General features: G+C 39.9%; 1 protein-coding gene across 1 annotated transcript; it reads left to right on the plus strand.

The window, feature by feature from the left end:
* The first annotated feature begins 442 nt into the window (after window positions 1-442).
* hapln1a (hyaluronan and proteoglycan link protein 1a) lies at window positions 443-9,278 on the plus strand. The gene is made up of 4 exons (XM_044195577.1): window positions 443-741; window positions 5,388-5,732; window positions 6,875-7,174; window positions 7,404-9,278. Exons 1-4 carry the CDS (start codon window positions 657-659, stop codon window positions 7,691-7,693), a joined length of 1,020 nt encoding a protein of 339 aa, XP_044051512.1. The 5' UTR covers window positions 443-656; the 3' UTR covers window positions 7,694-9,278.
* The last annotated feature ends 1,771 nt before the right edge of the window (window positions 9,279-11,049 follow it).

Here is an 11,049-nt window from a genome sequence, read left to right on the forward strand (position 1 = left end):
ATAAAGAGACCATAAAAACAGAAATAATGAAATGGGGCTTAAAACCAAAATTAATCAGCGCTAATAGAGTGAAAACATACCACGGCTACAAGTCAATGGACAATGGACTTAATGCAAAAGAATTTTAATATTTTAAGATTATGTTTCACTCACTGCCTCTAATGAGGATAAATGCATATCTGATCAATTTCAATATTACCTACGTTGTGTAATTTTTACTGTATTGCATACCTGACAGGAATCATTGCAGCTCCACTAATATCTAATATACATATTACTCTGGATAATTATCTGGAGGTTAATTGTCTGGAGTTTTACTGTATCCTTCAGTCTCCCAAGGGAGAGGAGGGAGTTTTTCTTAAATAATGTCACAAAGGGGAGCCAGTAGGGAGGGGGGAGTGGTCTCAACCATGCTGGGCTACAATAAAAGGCACTTGTCTAGACCTCTGAGGAGCCTAAACTTTCCAGTAGCACCACAGGCGGCTGCTGCACAGACAGACAGAGAGGGGGACAGCTAGATGAATAAAAATTAAAAGAGAAGAAAAACTGTTCAACCTATCATTTGGCTCTCCTAAAATATTTTAACAGTTTTTTTTTCAAAGTTGTATATTTATATTTTTATTAAAGAGGGCCCTTTGTGTGAAAAAAAAGAGAAAATGACGACTCTGCTGTGCATCACAATAATCTCTCTGACCCTGGCTGGCAGTGCATACAGTCAGGTGACTCCCTCAACACTAACAGGTAAGATTAAATTTATGTTAAAACATTTTGATATTTAAGCGTGTGGGTGATTGTGTGTGTCTGTTACCACATTTTGTGAATGCATGTGTGTGTATGTGCAACAGTGTTACAGTGCATGGTGAAAAAGAAGAACAGGAGGATGAGCTGTGTAAGGGACCTGAGCAAAGTGGTACCACAACTCAGGCTTGTGTAACAACAGGGTCATTGTAGCAATAGGTAACAGAGTTATCTCTGGGGTAACACACACACACATAGACACCGTGTGACTCACCACTGACTCATTGACTTGCTGCATACAGACCAACACAGCATGGACTGGCTGGTGAAAACTGTAAATCACCCTCTTATTAACAGTGGTTCACTGCCAGCACTACTGAATGAGGACCACACCATTAATACTACTGGTTGTACCCTTAAAATGGGTCACAGGTGCCTCAGTAGCTGAAACTGGGCTAGTAGTGCGTATCCCTTTTTGGATGTAAATTCTTACTAGAGTGCAAAAATAGTCACGAATTTCCCACAGTAAAGTCTTGACCTTTTGTAATTTTTTCTGTCATTTTATCTGTTGTCTATCTTCTTCCTGTGGCGAACAGAAAATGAAAATCTAGAAAGACGTCTTATCAGAGAGCACCTGCACTCCATCATGAGGTTTTTACAATTCAAATCCACACTTGCCAACAGGATGACACACTGAGATGGCTGCTGCAACCGCAAGCTATGCAATACCAGAATAGATCTACTGCTGTGGTGAAAGAAAAAAAATGGCTAGCTACAGTAGAAGCCCTGCAAGCTGACTCAGTAGATGTCAAATTAGTCGTGTCTCAGCTCTCTTTCAAGACGGGGGGAAATGGTTTGTCTGTGGGAGAATAGTTTCGCTCTGGGAGGAGATTATGCTTTTTTATCCAAACATCGAAATTGCTCCCATTGGCCAGTGATGTCACAGGTGTGTGTCTGTGCATGTCTATACAGTACATGACCTCACTGTCTACCATATGTAAAAGCATTGGCCCAGCTCAGGCCAGCTCAATCATTGTTCCACACAGTACAGCTTTTATTAGCCATATGAGCAGTGCATTCTCTGTCTGTTCACGGGGCGTTGCCTGTCCTTATACCTACTGACTCACTCTGGCACTGGGAGCATTTGGAAATCCGCCACGGTAACAGGCACCATAACAGGAGAGATTAACGACCCGCTGCCAAACGTATAGAGCCCCATGCTGAACAGCAGCCAAATGACTCTGTTTTTCCCTGTGAGGTAATAGTCTATTAAGTCAAATGCTTACTGTAGTTGTAGGTTACTGAGGGTTGGCGCAGTTGCTAGGGCTGGGTGGGAAAAGGAGCTTGGCCGGAAATGGGCTGAGGCTTGGGGTTGCATTGAAAATGTGTTAAGGCTAGGAGATGAGATGTTGATGGAGCCATGCTTAGGTGCTATTGCATTTGTGTGAGGGATCCCATATGAGGCATACACTCCCACACTCTGTCTTTGGGCTTGTTCTGCATGACAGAAAGCAGAAAAGAGTTTATTGGAATTAGTGTGTAGGAGTTGGCCTGCTGTGTTTGTCCCAGCTGTGCTTGTTAATTCTTTCTCCATATTGACACAAGCGGGCCAGCAGCAGAAAAGAACAAAGCTGTGGGATGTTTTACAGCATCTCATGTCTAGATGCTCTGTGGGTGTGGCACTTTGTGCACATATATAAACATGCAGTGACTGCTCTCTGATGATTTCCATCCTTTCATAGAGGAGGGATTTGAGCCAATTAAATATTTTAAAGTGCAAATTATGCTTATGGGTATAACAGCATAATTAGGCTTTTGTAGTTTCAGAATATATAGGTCACTGAGTAGACTTGGACCACTGCAATGTTGTTTACAGTTCAGTGTTACAAAGAAGCAGATGGTTCCTATCATTTGCTAATACAACCTTTAACAGAGTGAGAGAGAATCGTGCTCATAAAATGGCAGTAGGTCTTGGCTGCAGCTGCAGAGCTTTTTTATTGTCATGCACATGTGTTCATTTACTTCTTTGCTGTGTTTTCATTCCCAGCTGCACTCAACATAAATTTCAGATAGAAACCGATCAGATTATTTGATGACCCATATTTATGTTAACGTGACAATTTGTCACCACCTTTGACCTCAAAGAGTCTTATATAAATAGGATGTGGTTTGAGGTGTGACAAAGAAAAGAAAGGCTCCCTTCTCTTCCCGAAAGGCTAAGTACACAGTACAGGCTGTTGCTTTATGAGTAGTGTGCCCACATGGTCAGGGCCACATTCTCCCTTGGGACATGTGGATTTACTTTCAACATGCCTGTCTTTCTGTCTGCTACTGCTGTCTCTTAGGTATCATTACCTTCAAGGATATATAGAATATATGATATGTCTATAAGACAGAATTCTTTATTATGCTTTCATTTATTGACCTATAAGGTATTAGCTTATTATGTATACAGTACTTCATTCCAAGCACTTTTCTCAGCATTGTGTTGGCACTGTGATGTTTAATCAATTCCCTCCTTCCGTCTCACATTTCAGGATTACAAACCACATCCAGAGGTTGGTTTTCATCTCCGGACAGAACCGTGTTTATATAAGACAGTACAATGAACCCCTCTGTCCTTTCTAATCTAATTTTCTAAGTAAGATTTAGAAATTTGGAAATTTCTAGGCATAAATGTCGGGTGACATCTCAACTGGTGAGCTAGTGTTGACATCACCACCATCTTCACCTTTGCCAGGGCTTTTGATGAGCAGTTTAGTCATTCTGGATCCCTCAGGTTTCAATCACACTTTATGCAACTGCTACCTACGCAGAGAATTTATGAGGCACGGCGAAGCCGTGAGTCATTTCGCACTGACAGAACAGGCAAAGAAGAAATCCTGTCCAGGCTGCTTTAAAACTCTGCACAGCTTTCGAAGACATTAGTAATTAACAGCGGCAAAAGGGTTTTTCCTAGCTAGTAAAATACTTTGCATCTTATTGACCAGTCAAGAGGCGAGTGAGGCTACTGGGTGTGGTGGCCGGGTAATAGAAGTAGTCTCTGGCATATGAGAAGGTTTGCAGTCTAATGAAAGAAATGAAAAAAGGGAAGAAAAAGTGGCACGAGGCTGGACTGAAGGGTAGATTAGGTCTGTCAGCAGTGCTTCTGTTAATTAAATCCTTCTGTGGAGAGCTTAATACTAATGATCTGAGCACTACTGAACAAAGTCCAGACACATGTCTACTGTGTGGTTAGAATGGAGGATTGGGACAGTTTATGCATGGAGTTGATTAGAAGTCGTCCCAGTGTCACTCCTCTGTGTGTGTACACTGTGTGTGTGTTTGTTGGGGGGCAGGTTATGGGTTGATCAGAGCGTAAGGCAGCAAGCCGGTGGCTCCAATTATTTCCTGTGTTGCTCATGTGGGAAACGTTTTCCCCGTTGAAGAGCCAGTGACACAGTATTCCAGTCATGGCTCTGGTGTTGCTGCTCAAAGTGAGGCGCCTCAACACAAATGCTGGCATCCTCAGTCAGAAAGGAGAGACAGACTGGTTTAGACACAAATCATCCATATTGAGTTAGTGGGAAGAAAATAAATCAGAAGCAGGGGTTTTTTCAGTGAATATTAAACGTGGCAACGAACACTCAAGGGACGATGTTGTACCACTGAACCTGGATTCAGCCAAAAAACTACTTGGTTGCATAAGATTAATAATTATGTCTGCAGACCACTTAAAGCTAAAAAGCCAGTTGATTTACTCAGTTATGTAATTAACATATTATCTTACAAGTCCTGTGCCCATTGCAGAGTTTGACTCTGCTTACAAAATTGATTGTTCAAGGCTGTACCTGTGGTTGTGGGGGTCAGGGGTCAGGGGTCATGTACATATATCCATCTGGTGCTTATTATTGTATGGCAAAGGCCACCACATGCTGGTTAGGGTCTTCTTAACTAAGCAAGCCCTGTGAGGTCTAAACATGGAGGTCAAGGAGATTGTGGGAACCCATGGTGAGACATAAATGACGTGCCGTTTTGAGTTAAAGAGTGACCTAGTTTAGACAGGGAGGATAGAAAGGGAATGCACAGAGTAAATGTGTGAAAGAAAAAATTAAGATGACAGCTAGATTCTGTATATCATTAACTCTTTGCTTACTTTTCCTGTTATTCACTTGGTGCAGGCCTGACATATTTTACACAAATCAAATGGAGTGGATGAAAGAAAAGCACTTCATTTTGAGGGTTAATGCTGAGGAACCAAGGGTTTATAGGTGCCAGGACTGACAAGAGCAGGAAGATGTAAGAGAATGCTTTTAACTGCAACAGCATAGGTATATGCACGTGTAGTTCAGTAACAGTACACACATGCCAAAACATGCTGTGGAACAATTATGTACAAAAAAGAAAGACTAATAAAGAAGGAAGAATTGGGGAAAGCGGGCATTTTTCCTTTTTTGGTGTTTTCTCAAACAGACTTTTGCTGCTTCTATTTCATGCCAAGCACAAAATCAAAGCAAAAAAGTCAGGATGCAATCTTTGGAATCAATGCATAAAATATACCTTTAATTTTTATAAACATTACATAATATTTTCCAGTTGAAGTCCAGGTATCATAAGCCTAATCACAACCAAACCCCAGTAAGGTTATATCATGTTTTCCTCTTTTCCAGTTACGGTTTATGCTGACCTAGGTGCCAACATCACCCTCCCCTGTCGGCTCCTGTCCAAGGACCCCATGTCCTTTGGTAACATTGGTATGCGAGTCAAATGGACCAAGGTGGCAGATGATAAAGCCCTGGATGAGGATGTGCTGCTTTCAATGGGATTCCATAAGAAGACCTATGGAAGCTTCGAGGACCGTGTCTTTTTGCAGGAGCTTGACAATGAAGATGCCTCCATACTAATAACTGACGTCGCTATGGACGACATGGGAAAATACCACTGTGAGATCATCAGTGGGATGGAAGACAGCATGCAAGAGATTATCTTGGAAGTGCGAGGTGGCGTCAGTGATGGTAAATCCTGTTTTTTGTATCTGTTTAGAAATGTAGCTTAGGGTAGGGCCTCAAAGGATAAGTTAATATACCAGCTGTGATGACATTAGGAGCTCTTTCACCAGTCATTTTATGTGTCCTTTCCCTGTTAAAAATGCATAGCTCAGGATTAATCATCTTCCTCAACAATGTTTTTGTTTCTAGTTATTGAAAACATCCACATTTCCTTTTCTTGTGGAAAAAGAAAAACAAAAGAACAGACAGTTGGTGCTGATTTATCCAAACCATTGTAATGATTGAGTCATGATTACATTTGAAAACGGTTCAACATAAGTAAACAGAAACACATTTTCCATCTTTTCCGGTCCATATCTTCATACATCTGACTGACTCATCAGATTTTATAGTTAGTAAATTGTCTTCCTTATAAAATGCGCCATACAAAGAGAAACTGCTTTTCATGCGAGTTAGGGTTATTTACATATTTATGCATTGATTCCTGAAACCTTACATGGTGACACACTAAATCATTGCAGTATGTTAGAGCTCTTCTGCACCAAAGGACAGCTCCCACCCACCTTTTGTTGATAGTTTTTCACATGTGTGAAGGATCAATATGGGTGGAGGCTGTACGTGCACATGGAATTTTAGGCAAAATGAGTGTGAACTGAATATCCTTGTGCTACTTTGACATAGCTGTTAAAATTTGCAAAATCTTTTAGTAATCATTATCAGCTGATAATGCATTGAGGTAAAACTTGGTATAAGGAAGGAACCATGATGAGTAAACTATCAGAGCATTTCTTCAATTAAGTATGCAGAATCATGTACATATTTCTCTTGAATTGGATTATACTGATGTGTAGATTCACTTTTTAATTATTATTTTACTTCTTGTTGTATCCATGCAGTTAAAGCAGTTTAGAGTACCTGGCTTTGATCTTTAATGCAGCAGAACGTAACACCTAGCTTGCATGAGGTTAACTTTTCTTCCATGCAGAAGGGTAGACAAGCACAAAATTATTGAGTTAGCAAACTGCCAACATTTTGCAAGCTGCTAGAACTGAGAGACTAACAGGCCTACAGTCACTAACATAAAACTAAACATAGATGGATAGGTCAACATATTATCACGTTCATTTAATCTTTTCTGCTTCACTCAGGTGTTGTGTTCCCATACAATCCCCGTGTGGGCCGCTACAACCTGAACTTCCATGATGCTGTGCAGGCCTGTGTGGACCAGAATGCTGTGGTCGCCACCTTTGATCAGTTGTTTGAGGCTTGGAAGGGTGGCCTGGACTGGTGTAATGCTGGCTGGCTGAATGACGGCACAGTGCAGTATCCCATCACCAAACCCAGAGCGCCTTGTGGTGGCTCCAACAATGGGCCTGGCCTCAGAAACTATGGTCGCCTTGACAAAAAGAAACGCTATGATGTGTTCTGCTATGCTTCTGCTCTCAATGGTGAGTTTTCGATTCATTGATTCATTATTTTTCTTATTCATTATTCTTATGGTGGGAGTGTACCAGGGAACACATTGAAATTCATGGTTTTGTTCAACATTTGCTATGTATGGCCTTGTTTGGTAGACCAATATATGAAAAACAGGAAATAAACTCACAGCTGCTTAAATAATTCTATTGTAAAATATAGTTCCTCTCCTGACCGCCTGTTTGCTTTCTCTGCTGTCAGGACATTTCTATTGGCTGGTCCAACCCGATAGGCTGACCTTTGACGAGGCTGTGCAGGCATGCTCAGACGATGGTGCAGAGATCGCCAAGGTGGGCCACATGTATGCCGCATGGAAGCTCGAGGGCTACGATCGCTGCGATGCTGGCTGGTTGGCTGATGGAAGTGTCCGCTACCCCATCTCTAGGCCTCGCAAGAACTGCAGCCCCACAGAAGCTGCAGTGCGCTCTCTTGGATTCCCAGAAAAAGATCAAAAGTCTTACGGTGTCTACTGCTACAAGGCTGTGCAGTGAATGGGTAGATAGGAGTAGGGAATCCCCAACCACCAAAGAGCAGCAACAACCACAACCAATAAAATCAAGCACAAAAGCTTTGGATCTTAACTAGCATGAGCTCAATACCTTTTGAAACTGTGATAACCCTTTTTAACTCTGAAAAAAACAAATACTGTCTATTACATCCAAATGCAATGAATGACAAAATATTTTGTAGCCATTAAATTTAGTTTTTCTCTAATTGCGCATTCATTCATTTTACACAGACTGTTGGTGAAAAGGCAACAGTGTTAAATGTATGAGTGATGTGACAGAGACAAGAACTTGATGGTTGTGAAACATCATCTAAGTTTTGGTTTGTCCTCCACAGAATGATTCGATGAGTGAAGTTAAAGATTTAAAGCTTTTATGTTCATGTGCAGATGATATTTGCTGCTTTATCTAAATAACAAAACAATGTGATCTTTTATGCATTTATCAAGTGTTACATCACTAAATTACAGAATCATGAACATACCTTGGATACCACTGCTGAGCTATGCATATATACATATTGCAGTAAATATTCAATTAGATCCCTCTCTAATCAGAGTTGAAGCTCTTTTTTCACCTCTTAAACTGTGGAAATGAGGAGTTCAAATTTACTGTTTAACAAGAAAATGAATGTAAATGATGGACTGTGACCTATTCTGCATTTATAGCTCCCATTAGATCAATTCCCAATTACAATTTGAAAGACATTTTACTACTGTAACCTCATACAGTATGTTTGTTTATTTTAACAAAATGTTTTTTTACCTTTTTAATGATGTTTGTCACTATATTTTCTTTTACATGAGCATAATGTTCTTTTTAAAGAAAAAATATAGATTCTGTCACTTGTAGATGTTTTTTTAAGTGCAGTTTTCAACTTATATCAGGCACATACAAAACAGCAAGATTTCAGCCAGATAGTGAATGTAGAATAAGTACAGTACATCCCCTTTTGCCCTGAACACATCCTTTTACTAAAATATAATCCTGATTGTCTAACAGTTGTAGCAATTCCCTAAGATAGATAAGAAATATTACAGTAGTCACAAGTACAACTAACAAATGCATGGGCTGAAATCTGCTGACTGCTGAGACATTCCTTACTGAGGTAATGAACTGTAAATGGTACATTTCCACTAGCACTCTATTCTTTTAAAGACCTGAGTAATACTGATGATCACTCATTGATAGTTATGCTGTAGCAACTGGATCTAAATATCTGAATAAATAATAAAGAATCAAAACCAACAAAAAAATCACAATAGTTTGCACCCTTTTTAGGAATCAGTTACAAAAATAAATAGATTTTTTTGTGTTTTGGTTTTGGTTATATTATCCCTTTATACTTTTTCTAACCCTGGGCACATGGTACACACATAGTACTTACTGCAGATTACATGTGGTAATATGGTGATGTATGGTTGGAAAAGCAAAATTTAAAAATGTCTGTCACGCTTGTGCATTTGTACACACTTGCGCATGAAAGAAGGTGAGGGTATATTTGTATCTTATCACCATGTACCTTTTTCAACAAAGCAGTTTGAAATAAAGAATACAACTTTTAAATACATTTTTGAAAGTGTCCCTTTTTCAACTATGAACATTTTTATTTCCACTGGAACCAAATTGACATGTATTACGAGGAGATACAGAGGTTTAAGCAGAGATTTAAACAGTATTGTTTAAGCTGCCAAATTAGGGGCCTGTATCTGGCATGAAGCCATGTCATTGAAAGGACTAAAGATTAGACTCTTCTCATTTATTTATTCTTAGGATTTTTTTTATTCAGTTCCAGGCTGCCAGCCCACCACTAGACAAAGGGAACAGTATCACAGTCTTAAAGAGTGCTTGTGGGAATGCATGGGAATGGGGTCAGATTTCGGTTAATACAACAGTGAAATGCCAGACAAATGTAAATGTGTGTGATTGTAAAAGTTCCATTAGCAACAGAAGAAAAAGAGAGACTGTGCAGAACTTTTAGCACTTTTTTCAGCATAGAAAATGATAATAATGATGTTAAATTCTCAAATTATATCTGAGGAGAAACTATATTATTACACACTTAAGCTAAATGCACAAAACATTTATGTTTCCACACACTTGTGGCATAAAGTGAGCTTTTCTTTCTTTCTGGGTGTGTTTATGCTGGTAGCAGACAGTAAAATTGATGAGCAGTTGCTGTTGTGGACAACCACTGTCTCATTGTTGGCTGATTTTGAAGGATAAATGCTGAATATTTGGTTTGCTTCTGTGGTTCCAACCAATCAAATGTTGTGCTGACTTTCAGCAGGAGTTTGGATGCTACATTCCAAACGCTTGTCACTCACACATATCCAGATTAAGTAATTTGACAGGAAAATAGCAGGCTAATGAGTGAATGATAGACACTCTGCACCAGTCTAGACAGAGTCTGAGGTGCCTGTCAGGAAGAGCCAGGGTGCATTTCCTTTCCAAAACAAACCTAGAAAGCTTGTTAAATGCCAGAGAGACCTGGGCTGAGAGGTCTAGGTTTTTCTGCTGATCACCCCTGAGACATCTGTAATTCATGAGGCAAGAATGTAGGTTTTACTCTGGCTGGGGCATCCAGGAGCAGTCTTTAATCACAAGCCAAGTCTTCTCTAATGAGTGGGCAGTCACAGTGAAAACCGCAGCAACCCCAACTTACACAAAGATTACATCGACCAACTTGATGTTATTACCATGGTAATGGTACTTTGTGCTATTAGGCAGTGTCAATGTGAACTTCAAGTCCTTGCTGTATAAGGAGGCACTCTGGGAATAGTGGTGAATTGTAATTTACTCAAAAAGCTTCTGTTTTTACACCAAGAGAATTCATCTGCTTCATTTATGCACCGCCATGTAGGCATAAGAAGTATTTGACATTCAAGGAGCCACCTACAGCCATGCTATCGACTAAAAGAAATCTGTAGTGTGGTACATTTATGCAGGTCCACAGTTATGCAGCATCAGCCATTTCAGCATATGCGTCACTTTTGCCTGATCCAGTTCTTACTCCATATGTTTGCTGTAATTCACATTGCCACTTTATATCTGCTCCCCATGAATGTACCATCTGTCTACCAAGAGGCTTGTAGAGCATGTCTGATATGTTTTTCAGAAGTGTCTGATATATATTCAAGACACTGCAATACTTAATGAAATGAAATGAAAATGGGATGTTAGTATGATGTTCTGAAGAACAGAACAGAAAGGAAATTAAATATCTACCCTTTTCCATGGTATTGAGCAGACAAAAACTTTATGGCTTAGTCTGATAGCACTACCTGCTGGTGAAACCGCCACACTACCTACTCCATATAAAATGTGTTAGTGTTAGAGGA

This window comes from Siniperca chuatsi, linkage group LG5, assembly GCF_020085105.1.
Source record: "Siniperca chuatsi isolate FFG_IHB_CAS linkage group LG5, ASM2008510v1, whole genome shotgun sequence".
Taxonomy (NCBI): domain Eukaryota; kingdom Metazoa; phylum Chordata; class Actinopteri; order Centrarchiformes; family Sinipercidae; genus Siniperca; species Siniperca chuatsi.

What these genes read in the sequence shown, in the direction of transcription:
- hapln1a (XM_044195577.1), top strand. Translation starts at nt 657, where the DNA reads ATGACGACTCTGCTGTGCATCACAATAATCTCTCTGACCCTGGCTGGC. An exon ending in GACTCCCTCAACACTAACAG is followed by an intron (nt 742 to 5,387) that starts GTAAGATTAAAT and finishes CCTCTTTTCCAG; the next exon opens with TTACGGTTTATGCTGACCTA. An exon ending in CTATGCTTCTGCTCTCAATG is followed by an intron (nt 7,175 to 7,403) that starts GTGAGTTTTCGA and finishes CTCTGCTGTCAG; the next exon opens with GACATTTCTATTGGCTGGTC.